General features: G+C 45.7%; 1 protein-coding gene across 1 annotated transcript in view; it reads left to right on the top strand.

The window, feature by feature from the left end:
* The first annotated feature begins 296 nt into the window (after window positions 1-296).
* Window positions 297-18,217, top strand: part of IMPDH1 (inosine monophosphate dehydrogenase 1) — a 303,033-nt gene continuing 285,112 nt past the window's right edge. The window contains exon 1 of the mRNA XM_029615228.1: window positions 297-1,262. Coding sequence (XP_029471088.1) covers window positions 988-1,262 — 275 coding nt within the window. The 5' untranslated portion in view covers window positions 297-987. The remainder of the gene's footprint in view (window positions 1,263-18,217) is intronic.

The raw sequence follows: 18,217 nt of genomic DNA, 5'->3' as shown, positions 1-18,217 counted from the left end.
CGGATTCGGGATCTACATGAGCATGTCCATTTGTACCTGTGCTGCCAAAACAATACACTGCTTAACATAGAAGATAAGGTATATATACTTTATCTGGGTTTTTTCCTTTTGCTATAATGTCTGTGTGTATACAAACAGCAGAACCTCCTCCTCCCCCCCCCCCCCCCCCCAAAAAAAATAAAAAATTATTAGGACAACAATAATCTCAAGGTTCTGGTGGGTATTGTCCTTGATCCGATTACTTTTCTAGCACAGTGGCAGGACACAACAGATTTTGCTGCCAGGATTATCAGAAGGTGACAGCAAAGCAGGACCTGGCAGTGAGTGGCAGTCCCCGATGGCCCAATACAGCATGGCCGAGGGATACAACAGGTAAAAGGGCCCCGTCCCGGAGAGCTGACCAAAGCAAGTTCTGCTCTCACCATCCCCCCCGCGAATCGTTTTCTCTCTCCCCGATGCTCCTTCTTTCGCGCCCTCCCCGGCTCGGGAGTGGGTGGAGACTGCTCCGAGGACGTCGCTGTGACAGGTAGAGAGAGAGAGAGAGAAAATGCGGGTGTGCGAACTCCCCAGCTGTCTGCCGTATAAATACTGCAATCCTCTTTGGCAACGCGACGTCCGAGGAGGGTTTAACGGGAAGAAGAGGCGGCGGGCCAGGCCGGGCCGGGGCCGTCCCGCTGCGGGCAAGAGCCCCCTCCCAGGGCCCGAGCGACCGGCGTGGCTTCAAGCAATAAAAAGCGACTGCGAAAGGGGGTAAAAAAAAGCTTCCCTGCCCCCCACAACAGCAACAACAACCCTGCGAACCAAGATTTCCATGCGTGGGGTTGCAACCGAGAAGAAAACTTGGAAGGGGCCAAAAAGTTCCAGCTTTGCGCGCGCCTGCGAATTGCTAACAAAAACCAAACAAACCCCCCCAAAACTATATTTTGAGATTTTGCAAAGTTGGTTTTTTTTTGTTTGTTTGTTTTGTATTTTGCCCTCCCGCCCCGCATGGATGGCCGTCGGCACGAGTGCATCCCGGGCTGCGACAGGGACTGGGAGCCGTCGTCGCCGCCGCCGCCGCCTTGCACCTTCTTCTACGACTACCGCCGCATCGTGGGCGCGGTGAAGGAGCCGCCCGCCTCGCGCCGCGCGGAGCCCGCGGGAGGCGGCGGCGGCAGCAGCAGCTGCCCGCCGGTGCAGCACGCGGGCCACCTGCACGGGCACGAGACGGCGGCGCAGAGGTACAACGCCACGCGCCTGCAGGCCGGCTACGAGCCCGAGAGGTAAGAGAGCCGAGGCGCGCCCCCTCCCCGCCCCAGGTGTCAAACGGATAAAAACAAAATAGTAAAGCTGTAGCGATTAATATAAGGAACCCGGGCGCGCGCGCGCCTGTGGAAAATACTCCGCCTTTTTGCCCGGGGACCTTCGTTTTTCCTGAGAATGTAATTGTTAGGAACAAGAAAGTTACCCATGGAAAGACCTTTTTTTTTTTTTTTTCCACAGTTTGTTTTTTTCGGCCTGGGCGTTATAGGCAAAGCCAGGATTCCGCTGGTTTTTCTTTTTGCTAGAACATTGAGATTTGCAGATGAAGTGAAAAACTGAAAGCAGGAGTCCAGGAGGGAGCCCGAGCCTCCGCTACCGTGCGGGGGCCTGCAGGCGGGGGAAGCCCCCCCCCCCCTCCCTAGGGTTACATCGATGCAGACCCGCCGTGGCACGCGCTCCGCCCTGCCCACCCGCAGCAGCATCTGGGCACGAGGAGCGCTTCAGGGCCACGGGCCGCGTGTAGGATTCATCCGTGTACTGGCAAAGTGACACACATTATTATTATTATTACTTGGATTTATTTCCCTCCTTTCTTTGAATGTGTTTATCTTTGTTTAACATCATTTGGTTTTGATCTTCGGGTAAAGACGATACCCACAGTTTCTTCCAATTTCTAGTTCAATAGCTTTCCTTCTGAGCAAACACTTTGGGCTTGATGCTTCCAAATTAGGAGGCCCTGGAAGAGCCAAATATTAGGAGTGGTCTGGGATTGGTGGATAACTGTATATATATTGAAAAAATAGATGTTCATTGTAATTTTTAAGAGATTTGCCTTGTGACTGGAAAGATGATTAAAGGCAAGATCTCGTGTCGTGTGTGTGTGGTTTTTTTTTCCCCTGAGCTGAAATTCTGACAGCAAAGGAGACAGAGGCAAAAACTTGCTAAAAAATGGGGGTTATATCCAAATTAGGAAATAAATAGAAAGTCACACAAACTTTGCCAACTTAAATGTAAAAAGCACAATAAGGCAGTAGGGGCATTGCCTGACCTGGGTGTAAAAGGTGCAGCCTGAGAAGGCCATTGCAGAGAAGCTCAAGGAATTATTTGTGGTTAGTCTTTACTGTAAAGGATGTTGAGGACATTCTCCACGCCAGAGGTGATGCCAGCGTCAGGTGCAGCTCCTGCCTATTTTGATCCCAGGGCGGATTCCATTCACTCAAATCTGACATTTGTTAGTTGATTCTAAAATGTGTTGAATAAAAGAATTGCACCCCCTTTTTGCATCAGACATGCTGTGGATTAGCAGGTTTTGCTGGTAGAGTGCTAGGATATTTTTTGTTTTGCTTTGCCTTTTTTTTTTTTGTTTTGTTTTTCATCATACCATCTCATGAAAGATGTAGTAGGTCCGACCCAGTGGCTCATTGGCAAGTGCTGTGCACTGCCATGAGTCAGACTTGAATATCCATTCCTGGACCTAGCACAGCTATTGCTCAAGGAGACACCTACTGGTTGGAACTAGGATTGCAGGCATTATTGTATTCCAGAGCGATTGCTCTTGGCCAAGTGCTGTCACTACATTGGCTGGGTTAGGGGAGATTATAAAACGACGGACTTACCTTGGGTATTTTGCAAATTACAGCTTATGGTTCTGTTATGCAATAAAGGCTGGTTTAATTGAGCTAGAAGGCCAAAGCAGGAGGAAACTGCTTAGTCAAAAGTAGAATTAAAAATGACAGGTTAGATCTAGAAAACATACAGAGAAGAGCAAGTGGTACGAGTATCTGCAACCCAATAAGATTACAATTATCATCAGGGCCAGTACTTCTGCTAGAAGTGTGCATTAGAGAAGGGCAACAAAGATGATCAGTCAAGAAACAAACTTTCACTTAAGGAGTGACTAAAAAGGCTGCGACTCCTCAGCTTGTAAAAAAGAGATAAGAATGCAAGAGATGCCATTCAAGGACTCATTAAGCCCCATTCAGCTTAGCATCCTGTTTCCAGCACTGGCCAGTTTGGGTCACAAGTACCCCAAAGGGTAGATCCAGTTCTTTGGTGCTAAATCCCAGGGATCAGCAGTGGCTTTCCCAAGTCTACTTGGCTAGTGACGGTTTATCGGCTTTTCCTCCAGAAACTTGTGCAGACTTTTCTTTGTTATGTTAGTTAGCTTGACCACATCCTCTGGTAACAGATTTAACAGGCTGATTGTGCGCTGAGAGAAAAGCTCAGCTTGTTTTTAGGGAAGTGAAAAGTGCAAGTTCATTTATGCAATGGAATAACACCAGGTCTGCATCAAACTAGGATGGGGAAAAAGGACAGTACAGTTCTGCCAGCATGTTGTCCCTCCAAGTCCTGTTTGACCCCAATCAAAGCCCGGATATGAAGTCAGGTATAATACAGGTAGGTATAATCATGAAACATGGAGACCTATAATATTTCCCTTGGAGTCTATGCATAAAGCATATTTCCCATACATACAAAAATTAGATGAAAAAAACTTTTGCACATAGCCCCCCCCCCCCCCCCCCATGTCTCATAATACAAGAACTAGTGTTTGGTTCATACAAGTAGCAGGTTAAAAGCAAGCAAAAAGAAGTGCTTCTATACACAATGCCCAACTAACTTGTGGAACTCATTGCCACAAAATGTTGTGGGGCCAATAGTAGACAGGTACAGAAAGGGATTAGGTAAGCTTATGGGGAAAAAGTGTTTTGATTGCTGATTGACTAAAGAGGCAGTGATGTAACTCCAGTTTCAGGGGCATCCTGAAACTGACTGCTGGAAGCTGGGGGAGGGCATGATGACAGGAGATGTATCGCTGCATGCATGCTGCTTTCCACTGTTGGAGACCACGAGGCTTGGCTCAATTGACCTTTTAATATGGCAGTTTTCATCTCCTTTATGTTCTATGTCTCCTTCAGAGACAAAAAAAAAAAGACCTACTACCTAGATTTCTCAATGCAAAGAAATAGACACACAAGAATATGACAGCAGATAAGGATGATCTGATTTGTCTAGCTTGCAACTTCTGTTGTAAGACTGTAAACCCCAGTTAATCTCTGGCTTTACTCTCACTTCTTTGCAGCTAGAAACTCTCTGTGCTTATCCCATTACCATTTTTGTCTCCACCACCTCCAGTGGGAGCCTGTTCCTTGCATAAAACTGGGCTGCCTGGGATTTCAACCCAGGATCTTTCACCTCCCTGTGTGAGAATCGTACTCTTAGACCAAAAGAGGATCACCCAGCCCCACAGCTCTTTCAGTTCATGGCTTCTTCTCGCATATGCATGTTATACTGCTCGGTTTTGGCTCTTTGGTTTTCCTGGCTGGCTATGTGGCATTCCTTAAAGCTCTCCCATCCAGGCACAAGGGAGAGCTTTAGGGAATGCCCTAAGCAGACCAAGGAAACCGTGACCTCCCCAAAACCCACCCTAACTCAAAAGTGCCCTTCTTACAGTGGGAGATGATTGAAGAGCTCCTCCAGAACCGTAGATGCAGTATTTCAAGGCCTCCAGCCACTGTATTTCAAATCCCACCATCTCAACCCCCCCCCCCCCCCCAAAGCAGCCAAAGTGCCTGCTGTCTAGTGCTGGAAGCGCATTTGAAGCGAGCCCTGTCCACCAAGAGCAGAAGTGCAGCGCTTTAGCATGCGAGAGCCTCAGGCATTGCTACCAAAGGAAAGAGGGAGAAGCCTAGAGCTGTCGCAATGCAGGAGGGAGATTCTTGACTGGGGGTGGGGAGAGAAGGACATGCCAGGAAGGAGATGTGGATGGGTGGGAGAATCTCCTTACTGTTGTTTTATTGTCCTGGCTTCTGTCCACCAAAATAAACTCTGATATTTACATGGAAAATGTCTTTTTTTTTTTCCCAGCTGATTTTCTCCTAGTTTTTTGTTTGGTTTTTTTTTGTTCTTGTCATAATAAACCTCCATAAATTCCTGGGGAAAAATAAAGAACAATAACCCCCCCCCCCCCCCCCCCCCCCCCCAGAAATCAAGGTCCCTAATCTTCCTGGATGTCTACCACGAAGTCCAGTGTCTGGCATCAATTATCACTATTACTTGATTAAAATTATTTCAGAGAAATACAAATTCAGCTCTGTGATTGAAGACAGAGGATTATGTAAAATTGCACTCTAATGGTTGGTTTTATGCGAAAACTAATAAAGACACATAAACATAAAATTGCACTCTATTTCACATTAATGTAGAGCCACATTGGGATCTCTGCGAAGGTGTGTTCTTGTGAAAAAGGCTATGCAATAGGAAAGGAACATATCATCCACGCCGCTCCACTCATTCTTTCCTATGACCAAGATGGAGGATATTTGTCTTAAAAGTCTTAACAGAGAGGAGTGGATCTTGTTTGCGAAGAAGAAGAGTCTTCATGTTGGTATTTATTTGAAAAGGAAGTTTTCCACCCTTTCTCCCCTTCATGTTTTTGGAAATTAAGTTTTTTTTTCCCAACCAGTTCCCGGGAGAGAGAGAGAGACAGTGCCCCTATGGCAGTATTGTTGGTGAAGGAGAAGTTTACCTATCCGGTACCCATCACAGGGTCTGAAGCAGTAATCTGAGCTGCTTCCCACTGCCAGATAGATGGATAAGTCGGTATTTATCCAGCTAGGTGTTGGCGGCGACATTGTTTTTTTTTTTTCCCCTTTTTAATTATTTTTTCTATGGTACTGGAAACTCAACACCTGGGTCAAGGCTAGAGTTAAGTTTTCAGCGCTAAAGAAGGTGCCTGGCCCAATGCAATTTCTCTGTATCAGGGAAATAATACCTAAAGCCTTCATTTGCATGGGATTTCCATGCGAGGGCGCTAAGTATTACTCTCACAAGAGGTGCGCACATTTTCTGCGCGCAAAACTCCTTCCAGCATCGGGAATAAGCTTTCACCCGCAGAAATGGCGCGCATGAATGCAGGGTAAAAGGGGCGTTCCGCTCGCCGCACCTTTCTGCAGTGGCCCCAAAGTTGGTGAGAAGGGAGAACAAGTGGCATCCTTAAGATGTTCATCCACCACAGATACCTATCTGGTATAAAGAGGAAAAGAGAGGAGGATAACTATCTGGTACACCAGGGAGTGAACAGAGAAAAGCAGATGCAGCTAGAGAATTATATCAGAGCATCAGTAAAACTAATGTACCAAACAGGGATTTCTAAACTGGAGGGAGTATCCGTGTACAGTGTCCTGGGAATCGCTGTTTTCAAGAGGGAAATAGCTGGGACATCAGTAACAGAGAGAGACCACACGCTTGATGTTTGAAGCATTTATTTTTGGATTATGGATTTTCCAAGGAGAGAGTGTGTTATGTGTCAGATAATCCATGTGAGCAAGTGCTTTAATATAGACTTTTACACCATTTCATATGTCCTTCAGTCTTCTGTACTTGTGCAAGGGCATAGAGAACACTCAGGGGTCTCCTGAGTGTCACCATCCCGCTACAGAGAATCCACCACAGGGAGCTTTAAAGAGATTGAAGATTTTAGACTGTAATTTAGTCCTGGTATTAAATGTGAGCTCTTGAACTCCCCAGTGAGTCACCCAAATCAGGGTTACATTCATAAATCAATCTTAATGATGCAGATACTCTATCGCTTTATTCTTTATTAAGAGTAACTCAAATTATAGCTACACAGTGCAGGGTTCAATATTAGGAGTCACCATTCAGGAAAAGGACAGAGGCGTCATCGTTGATAATATGTAGACATCTTCTGCCCAGTGTGCAGCAGCAGCCAAAAAAGCAAATAGAATGCTAGGGGTTATTAGGAAAGGAATGGAGAATAAAACAGAAAATATCATAATGCCTCTGAATCGCTCCATGGTGCGACCTCATCTTGGTTAGTGCAGTTAGTGTAGCTGGGTTTAAAAAAGGATTGGATAAGTTCTTGGAGGAGAAGCCCATTACCTGCTATTAATTAAGTTGACTTAGAAAATAGCCACTGCTATTACTAGCAACAGTAACATGGGATAGACTTAGTTTTTGGGTGCTTGCCAGGTTCTTATGGCCTGGATTGGCCACTGTTGGAAACAGGATGCTGGGCTAGATGGACCCTTGGTCTGACCCAGTATGGCATGTTCTTATGTTCTTGAGTATTGTGTGCAGTTTTGGTCACCACATTTCAAAAAAGATATAGCTTAATTAGAAAAGTTACAGAAAGGGGCACCTGAAATGATAGAGAATGGAGCAAACCAAAATGTTAGAAAAATTCTGTATTTTTTTCTGTATCATGCGTCAGAGCAACTGCCTATTGCATATTATTTTTTTTGTACTGTTAATCATTTAAACAGTTTGAACAATAAAGAGGATGGATCAATTCCCCTATGAGAAAAGGCTAAAGAGGTCTGGACTCTTCAGCCTGGAGAAGAGATGGCTGAGGGGAGATAGAGGTCTATAAAATAGCTCCGGACTTGTCTCCTTCCATCGCAGCCTGGTTCCAAAGGCTTCTACTCTTCAGCTTGAGTGTTTGGACTACGTGATAGGCAAACGTAAGCCTGATAAAGTGTACCAAGCTTGTTGGCAGACCTGTGCTCGCCTGTTGCCTGCAGCTATGCAAGAAGGATTACGAACTTGTGGCTATGATTCGAGATGGATGTAATCTCTAGTTGCTGAGGATGGGTAGTAAGAGGGGAGAAGGAGGGATGGGGGGGGGGGGGGTAATGGTGGTAGTGTGAATGGTGTGTGATTGGTTTGAGTGTTGGAGAATTTTTGTGGGATGGGATGGGGGGCCGAAAAATTTAAATGTGTTGGGAATGAGCCGCAGCTGATGGTTTACTGTTGTTCCACTGTATTTGAATACTTTATGATATGTATTGGGCGCGATGGACACGGTTTTCATCTGCTGTGATGCAGGCTAAACTGACTGTCACTGTTTGTTTGTTCCCAATAAAGAAAAAAATATTTTGAAAAAAAAAAATAGTGAATGGAGTTGAACAGTAAATATTAATCGGTTGTTTACTCTTTCAAAGAGTTCAAAGACTAGGGAACACACAATGAAGTTATTTGGTAATACATTTTAAATTAACAAGAGAAAATATTCTTTTACTCAATGCACAATTAAGCTCTGGAATTAATTGCCAGAGGATGCGGTGAAAGCTATGAGGTAGATCTTCAAAACATACGCGCGCGCGTACTTTTGTTCGCGCCACCGGCGAACAAAAGTACACCAGATTTTATAAGATACGCGCGTAGCCACGCGTATCTTATAAAATCCCGGGTCAGCGTGCAAGGCTGCGCAAAATCGGCAGCCTGCGCGCGCCAAGCCACGCAGCCTGCATCCGTTCTCTCCGAGGCCGCTCCGAAATCGGAGCGGCCTCGGAGGGAACTTTCCTTCCGCGTCCCCCCACCTTCCCCTCCCTTCCCCTATCTACCCCACCCCCCAGCCCTACCTAAATCCCCCCCTACCTTTTGTTGGGCAAGTTACGCCTGCTTGAAGCAGGCGTAACTTGCGCGCGCCGCCCCGGCATCCCCCGGCACAAGCCACAGTGCCGGGGGACTCGGGACTGCCCTCCCGGTCCGCCCCCGGACACACCCCCTCCCGCCCCTTTTACGAAGCCCCAGGACTTACGCGTGTCCCGGGGCTTTGCGCGTGCCGGCGGCCTATGCAAAATAGGTGCGCCGGCGCGCGACTGCCCTTCGCACGTAAATCCAGGAGGATTTACGCGCGCATGGGTTTTAAAATCTACCCCTATTAGTGTAGCTGCTTTTTAAAAAGGGTTTGGACAATTTCCTGGAGGAAAAGTCCATAAACTACTATTAAGTTGGAGTTGCAGAAATCCACAGCTTTATCTGTGGGATAAGCAGCTTGGGATCCTGCCAGACACTTGTGACCTGGATTGACCACTGTTGGAAACAGGATACTGGGCTTGATGGACCTTTTGCTCTCACCCAGTATGGCAGGCCTTATGTACTTATCTCTTAAAATCATGGTAATCTCTGTTTCAGGTAGAGAGTGCCTGCTCTTCCCCAAAGATGTTTAGGGGCAGATTTTAAAAAAATACGAGCGCATGTACTTTTGTTCGCGCAACCGACGTGAACAAAAGTACGCAGGATTCTAAAAGATATGCGTGTAGCCGCGTGTATCTTTTAAAATCCGGGGTTGGCGCGCGCAAGGCTGCGCAAAACTGGCAGCTTGCAGGCGCCGAGCCGCGTAGCCTGCCTCCGTTCCCTCCAAGGCCGCTCCAAAATCGGAGCGGCCTCGGAGGGAACTTTTTTTTTTTTTTTAACCCGCCCACCTTGTTCGATGGAGTTACGCCTGCCAGCTGGCCAGGCCACTGTGTCAGGCCACTCAGCCACGCCCCCAGACCACAGACACACCTCCAAGACCGCCCATTTTAACAAGCCCCGGGACTTACGCGCATCCCGGGGCTTTGTGCATGCCAGCGGCCTATGCAAAATAGGCGCGCCGGCTTGCACAGGGCTTTTAAAATCTACCCCTAACTGTAACTGACTCTCTTTTTGATGATGCCTCAGCCACGTGTTACTAAGCAAACATCTGTCTTATAGGATTTATCTTTACCTGTTATTTTATAACATTCATACTAATGCATTCTGCAAGGCACGAAGCCCCTGACTACTCTGGGGTGAGTTATCAGACCATTAGATTTATAATATTGTATAGATCAACAAAATTTTCTCAGTTGTAAAAACAGTCCAACTGGTGTATTTTCACGTAAATGACAGAGGTGGAAACTATGGAAATGTAAACGACTATGCCAGTCTGCAGGTTTCTGAAATATAGAGGCTACAAAACAACCAGTGGGTAAACTTCTCTACATATCTGCGTATACTTTTATATGATAAAGTTTTAATATATACTTTTTCTGAGCATTTTGTCTTCAGAATTTCTTTGGATAAATTTTGCTGTTGTTTTTTTTTTTTTTTAAATTTTAGAGCTTGCGTTAGGGACTAATTCTAATTAGTACCGACATGTAGCTTGTGCACAAGTAGTGCTGCTCTCTTGTACTGCCCTACCAAAGCACACGAGTCCCAGCTACACCACCTGCTTCAGCTGATTCGATCTTGGTTTATCAAAGTATGAAAAAAGTGTTCCCGGCAGTGATCATCGTCTTCCGATGAGCGGGGACTCAGGCAGCTGAAGCAGATGGTGCGCTGGCTTTGAGAAATGGGACTCCTCTTGCTTGTGAGCCAGTTGTGTTTAAACCCAAGACTAAAAGCGATGGCAGATCAGTTGCACCAATTTACGATGTTGACTGAGGCTCCCCTAAAGGCGTAAGGAGTGCGCAGTCAACCACACAAAGCATGGTCTGGTCCCCCAAGAAAGTAATCTCTCTCTATGCTTCCACAGAAACAAGTTGCCAAAACTTGAACACACCTTCACAATAACTATTCTATGTGAACCCACACCCCAGGATCCACAAAGGTTGTCTTACACAATAAAAGGATAGTTCCAACAGGTTAAACCAGTTGTAAAAAAATCAACAGGAATTACAAAAACAAAATAAGTCACAGGATCCTGCTCAGAAAAAGTTCAACAGAGCACCTTGGGTAAACCCCCCAGCTCCCTATAGCAGTACAGCCAAGCAGGGAAGATATGATGAATTTTTATTCTTTTGTCAGTTTAATAAACTGTGCCAGCACAATGCATCCTGTCACCCTCCCCACCCCAGCTAGTCCTCTGTGGTAGGGATGAGCACATTTTTTGATCTGCAGTCTCTCTTATATTCATGAAATTGGTTAGGAACCCTCCAACATGGGTTACTATCTGTATCTATATGCATATGTATTTATCTATCTATATATAATCTAATTATTTAATGCAGAACCCCCCATTAAATTAACTAATGCTCCAATATGTTTATTTGTCTTAATAACCCATTTAAGCAATTCTTATAAAATAACATGACATTGAAAATACTCTTTAACCTAAAAACTGTGTACTAACCTCTCATTCACATATGCCACATACCATATATAATTAAAACATCATTTTTGTCTAATGAAGCGGTTTGTACAGCATTTGAAAAATGACACATCATTAAAACAAAATGTCAAAGTAGATTTTATATAAATCTCAGAACTTTATATAGTTCTCCAAGCAAACCTTCAAAGAAAAAAACTCAAAATAAAATTTGAGTCCTTGAAGAAACCCCCCCCCCAAAACATGGTTCTGAAGTCCTCAAAGTAAACTGGATTTAAAAAATGAACTGGATTTTGAAGATTCCACCAGTCAAGATGTGAAACCAGAATTCCACCAGTAAAGGCTAAAGCCAGATATAAATGCTGAAATCCTCACGAAGCACCTACAAAGGCCCTTGAATATGTTTACACCAGGTAGTACTCACTAAGAACGGAGTCCATAAGCAGAAAGCGTCCTTCTTGCTGGAAATTGCTCTAGCAGGTGGCTGTGTCCATAATCCCCCCTCTAGGGCTCTTATCTGTGCTTAGGAGGAAATCCTTGGCACACCAGCATCAAAGTGAAACCCTGCTGGGCTGACAGAGCAAGCCAGCCCTTATAGGATATCCCAGAACCCAGGATGGGTTATGTCCCTCTGGCAGGGTCGGTGCAAGAGTATTTGGCACCCTCTGCGAACCTTCGGTCATGCACCCTCCTCTCCAATTTACCTATTGGTGGCAGCTCCAGCACAGCACTCCCTCCTTGCAGTGGCTCCAGCACCATGCTCCCTTTTTTTTTTTTTAGCAGTATTAAATCTAGAAAAGTGCCTTTTTATGCCTTTCACTGGCATGATTTTTCCGCCCCCGATATTTTGGTGCCCTAGGCGACCGCCTAGTTTGCCTAATGGAAGCATCAGCCCTGCCCGCTAGACTCAATTCTCTGAACTCAAAGATCTTTTAAATCTCCTCCCACGTTCAGAACTCACTTAAAGACACAGTACACGCCCATCATTTCTGCACACACTTCTTTAAGGAACAAGCAAAATGCTGGCATCCTGTTCTATACAACCGTCCTCCCAATATGACCAATGGTAGATGTTACCTTTGAATTTGAGGAAAAGTTTAAGGATGCAACTACTAGTGGTATATGGACCACACTTCATAATAATTGAATAAGGATTGCTAGCGATGCCCCAGAAAACAATGTTGGTACTTCATGCAATAGTGGGACAGTTAGCTAATACCCTGCTCACCCTGTGCACTTTTCAGTCTGTCCACCCAAACCTTTACCTGGCAAAAAATGTGACCTCCAATAGGGTCACACATTAAATGAACATCCAACCTCACCACATATTTATACAGGGAAGGTAATTTTATAACTATGCTTGTAGCAGTAAAGCTTGTGTGTATCTTTACTTGCAGACTTTATCCCGTATTTTCAAAGCAAACTTATGTGCATATTTTTGCTTTGAAAACTGCATGTGTTTGGCCAAGAGCGCACACAGAATTGCCCGCAGAAAGTCAGCCCTGTGCTTTCAAGGTTGTAACTTGGCACGGGTGAACTTTTGGAATACAAAAGTATGCACATGAGTTCCAGCCCCGCCCTCTGGAATGCCTCTCCCCAGTATGCGTAAAATGCACACGCGACATCGGGTTATGAACTTCCTTGTACGTGCACCAAGCCCCAGGCTATTTTATGAAACCAGGTTTTCTGAAAATCAGGCCTATAGGGCAGGGCTTCCCAAACTGTGGGTTGGAACTCCAAATGGAGCCACAAAACCTTCAGCTAGGGTTAGAAGTGCTTCCAAGGGCAATGCTGTTCAGGCACCAGCAGCAGCAGCATTAGCAGTGGGGGCCTGTGAGCCAGCATCCTGTGGGGGCCCTGCCCTTGCCTGAGTTTCTGAGGTAACAGGAAGCCCTACATGAGGAGGGATTGGCGCTGCTATAGTGCCTATGAGCATCTACTGGCTCACAGGTTCCATGCTTATTTTCATTGCTAATGCTGCTGCCACTTGCAGATCATCACTGGGCTTGGGAGCAGCCATGAGGCGACGGGAGGGGGGGGGGGGGGGGGAGCTGAGTGTGCATGGGCCAGTGGAGATGGCCAATGCTCTTCTCTCCTCAGTCACCACTGAATCTTCTCAAAAGAAAAAACATTGCTCCTGTCAGCAGCCTGCCTTCCCTTCCCATCCGTTTTAATCCACCTTTGGCTCAGGGTCCAAAGAAAAAAAATGTTGCTGCTTACCCTGATGAAGGGGATGTTTAGAGAGAGAGCAGGAGGGTTAGGAGAGTTGCATTGGCTGTAGAGGGTGAGGGCATAGCAGGGAATCAACTGGGGGGGGGGGTGATGTGAGAAAAGTGTTTAGAGGGAAGGAGGGAGGCTGGGAGTTGAGAGAAGGAATGGGAAATGGAGGGAATGACAGAGGATCAAATGGGAGTTATAAAAATTATTTGGAAGTGAGAGAGAATTAGTTGGGAGGATGTGAAAAGGTCTGGAGGGATTGGGAGGGAAGGGATGAACTGGGGGGGGGGGATTTAAGAGGGGATCAACTGGAGGGGAAGAGGTTGAGAGGATAGAAATTGAGAGAGAGAGGATTGACTGGAGAGGGTGGAGGTTGAAAGATGAGATTAGCTGGAGTGTGGAGAGGATGAGCGTGGAGTGACTGTTGGAGAAGTACAGCATCCCCGTAATTTGTGTTGGTTATCCTCGGGGGGGGGGGGAGGGGGGTTCCTGTGAATTTTCAAATGATAAAATGGGGTCACAATGGCTAAAAGTTTGGGAAGTTCTGCTATAGAGGGCATTTTGCTCACCAAAAGCACCTGCCAATGTCTTACTGTACAGGTCACTTAATATGTCTCATCCGTGTCAGCATTTAGCTGGAATCTCCTGCAGTTTTGCTCTAGGACCTTGACATTTTTCCAGAATGAAAGGCATTTCAGCATTTGAGAATGCTGATGACACATTAGGAACAAAGTTAGCATTTTTGCAGACTCGTGCTGAAACAGTGGCAGATACGTTAGCATGTTTGTATTCTACTCTGTCTACAATCACCGAATTACACATACTAACATTACTAATGATGCTTCATTTACACAATTGTTATCTTTGCATACAATTAAGCTTTTTCCCTAGTAGGGATTGTGTTGTCCAGAAGAATTTCTAACAATATCTATAGGGTGGTTGTTAAGAAGTGTGGGTAGACTGTCCACTATGAGAGAACAGATGGTTTAGTTAGAATAATAGGCATGGAGCCTGGGTTCAAATGTTGCTTCTGCTATTGCCACTTACCACCTTGGGCAAACTACTTTGTTTCCTTTAGGGTGGGTACCCACTTATGGGCAGATGCAATAAGATGGGCACTTGTATTGAGTGCTTGTTTTCCTAACACGCACACAGCCACATCCCCTGGGTGTCTGATGCAGGGGCTGCGTAGAAAATGATGCACTAGGGAAGAATTGTGCATCCCTAGTTCTCAGGTGCCCACAGTTGCAATGGGTGCTCAATACAAGCGTTTTTATCCCGCTTCTGGTCAATTTTGCTGAGGTTGCTGAAGGCGCCCATAGTTAAATGCTCTTTGCTGAGGGCATCTAGACTGTGCATCTGGAGTGGGGGTTTTTTTGTTTTTGTTTTTTTTTAAATCAAGCTAATATACATTTATTTTTCAACACCACAAGCAGTAAATCTAAGTGTCACAATGATACTAAGGAGGAAACAGAGGCCCGTATTTTTAAATTTCTCATGAGCTCTTGACTTGCGGATTGACTTTACGTCACCTCCGGGGCTGGAGTTAAATTTGCCACATTAAAGTTTGAGTTGGGTGCCCAGCAATTTCTGCATTGGGGGTGGGGGGGGGGAGGGTTTAATAGCTAATAGTCTCAACTACATGGAATTTACATGGGATGGGTGCTATTGGCTATGCATTTGTTTGGGTGCACGCTTTAGATGCATTAATCTCCTTATTGCATTGGGTGCTAGTCTAGCACATCCAAAACGTGCATACAGCCACGCGTAAACCTGTGCGCACTTTATTGCATCGGCCCCTTAGATTGTAAGCTGTTTGTCAAAGGTACTGTATTCATTGTGCCTGTATGTAATTTCTTGAAAATCACACTCATTTAAGGCATACTATATCAATGCCATAATAATCTTATTAGATGATGTAAGGAAAAGGTGCTTTGCGTACTTATTGGGTCAGAAACCTGAGAAAAGTGATATTGTATAGTGTTAAAAGTACTTAAACAGCCATTGCTCTCTATTCTATCATTTTTTTTTTTTTTGCCAAAATGCAATTGTGAATTGTATATCCTTTCATGTTTACATTTTAGTGGCATTTCAGTGTATGTGCCCCTTACCAGAACCATCAAGAGTTGGTAACCTTTGAGAAGACTAAGGTAACTGGAACGGCCATTGTTTCAACTCTTAACAGCCCTGGGATAACCTGCAGGGAGCAGTGATTACAAGCCTAACTGCAGTAGTAGGATCTGCATCAGGCTTCCAAGAACAATTCACCCATCCACTCTGCCCAATTGAGATCCATTCTCTCCAGTTCTCTACGACTTTGGATAGATAAGCATACAAATCTCCACACTTAGGGGCGGATTTTCAGAGCCCTGCTCGCCTAAATCCGCCCAAAACCGGGCGGATTTAGGCGAGCAGGGCCCTGCGCGCCGGTGAGCCTATTTTACATAGGCCTACCGGCGCGCGCAGAGCCCCGGGACTCGCGTAAGTCCCGGGGTTCTCCGAGGGGGGGCGTGTCAGGGGGCGGGCCCGGTCGTCGCGGCGTTTCGGGGGCGTGTCGGCAGCGTTTTGGGGGCGGGTACGGGGGCATGGCTACGGCCCGGGGCGGTCCGGGGCGTGGCCGCGCCCTCTGTACCCGCCCCCAGGTCGCGGCCCGGCGCGCAGGAGGCCCGCTGGCGCGCGGGGATTTACTTCTCCCTCCGGGAGGCGTAAATCCCCGGAGAAAGGTAAGGGGGGGGTGTAGACAGGGCCGGGCGGGTGGGTTAGATAGAGGAAGGGAGGGGAGGATGAGGGGAGGGCGTTAGAGGATTCCCTCCAAGGCCGCTCCGATTTCGGAGCAGCCTTGGAGGGAACGGGGGTAGGCAGCGCGGCTCGGCGCGCGCCGGCTATACAGAATTCATAGCCTTGCGTGCGCCGATCCAGGATTTTAGTGGATACGCGCGGCTCCGCGCGTATCTACTAAAATCCAGCGTACTTTTGCTTGCGCCTGATGTGCCAGCAAAAGTACGCCTATTCGCGTTTTTTGAAAATCTACCCCATAATCTGTTGTGGGTTTCTCCTCTTAATTTCTACTGATCTATCTTTTATTTGACCTGTTCCTACTGCCACTCTCTCCATCTGTCCCAAGCATGTCCATGGCTTGACCCAAGGTTAACACCCAAACAAAATCAGCAGTCAGCATGGGGAGGCCGGATGTTCCTGGACAATGGCCTCGCTGGTTTTGGGGGGCTGTGTGGGTTATTATAGAGGTTGGTAGTAAGACATGGAGGGAGGCCTGAGTGCTGAATTAAGTACTGGCCTTGTAAGAATCAGCAAGGAAAAGGATGAGACTCAATATGGCCCATCAGCACTGTAACATAATTTGGACCTACTTGGGACAGATGGAGAGAGTGGCGGTAGGAACAGGTCAAATAAAAGATAGATCAGTAAAAATTAAGAGGAGAAACCCACAACAGATTAAGTGTTGAGATTTGTATGCTCATCTATCCAAAGTCATAGAGAACTGGAGAGAATGGATCTCAATTGGGCAGAGTGGATGGGTGAATTGTTCTTCATCTGCAGTCATTTACTATCCTACTGTGTTAGTATGCTTAAAAAGCATCTTCTGTAGATGTGTTTCTTTCTCACATACAATGTAGATTGAAAGCCATGTAACTATGAAGTAATTAACTACTAAACATTTCACCTATTTCCCAAATTAATTATAACAGAACTATATACAGTGGACCCTTGACTTATGAACTCAATTTGTTCTAGAGGGCTGGTTGTAACTCAAGTTGGTTGTAAGTCAAGACTATTTTTTCCATAAGAAATAATGGAAATATCCATAATGCGTTCCGAACCTTCCAAAGCACCCCTTACTTAACATTTTCATAATAAAAAAGGGTTGTATAATGTTTGTAATTACCAGAAACATCTATAATTTTCCTAGTGTACTCACCAAAAACCTATAAAATGTGCCTAGCCTACCAGAAACAACAATTTCATACTGTACTCACCATTCAAGTTGACATCTTTGGCTTGCACAAAGGGAGGAGGGGGAGGATTCCCCCCTCCCCACCTTCTCAGAGCACATCTCTGGCCCCCAAACACTCATTTCCCCCTCCCAGCATACTCATTCCTCCCCTCCTGATACCTTGCTGTAGCCAGCTGAGTGCTACACTCCCTTTCTGCTGCTGCACAGAAGCTTCCTTAGTCACCAGCAGAGTAGAAGTCCCACCCACCAAGCCCAAAAAAACGTGATTTGACAGGGAAAAAATGCCCAATTAGAAGTAACAGCACGCATGAGCGGATACACATGGCCTTGGCCGGCATTCAGGTTGTAACCCAAGACTTTGGTTGTAACTCAAAACTAAAATTTTAGTTGTATCCCAAGTTGTTTGTATGTCAAGCCAGTTGAAACTCGAAGGTCCACTGTAATAATCAATATTACTACTATAACATTTTTATAGTGCTACTTTGACGTGTGCAGCACTGTACAAATAACACACAACATTCCCTGCTCAATAGAGCCTACAATCTAATCAAGACAAACACAAAGATCAACAGAAAAAATTAGTTAATGAGGCTGAAGGCGAACCAACAGGCTTAAGATTTAAAAGCAGCCCCAAAAAGGTGGGTTTTTAGATGGGATTAAAACAAAGGGAGAGAGGGAGCATGATGTACCAACTCAGGAAGTCTATTTCATGCACATGATGCAGCCAAGTGGAAAGCACAGAGTCAGGAATTGGCAGTATGTGAGTCAAAGTGTAATGTCATAAAAAAATATCAACTTTATGAGATTATTAATAGGCACTACCAACCATTAGGCTTGCCTTAAGTGTAATCATAGGTCAAGAGTTTTGTGTGAACAATTTAAGATGCATATTATTTTGTCTTTTGATTTTC

The sequence above is a fragment of the Rhinatrema bivittatum genome, chromosome 9, assembly GCF_901001135.1.
Source record: "Rhinatrema bivittatum chromosome 9, aRhiBiv1.1, whole genome shotgun sequence".
NCBI lineage: Eukaryota > Metazoa > Chordata > Amphibia > Gymnophiona > Rhinatrematidae > Rhinatrema > Rhinatrema bivittatum.
Note: the sequence above shows the minus strand (reverse complement) of the source record. Positions and strands in the feature narration are given on the sequence as shown.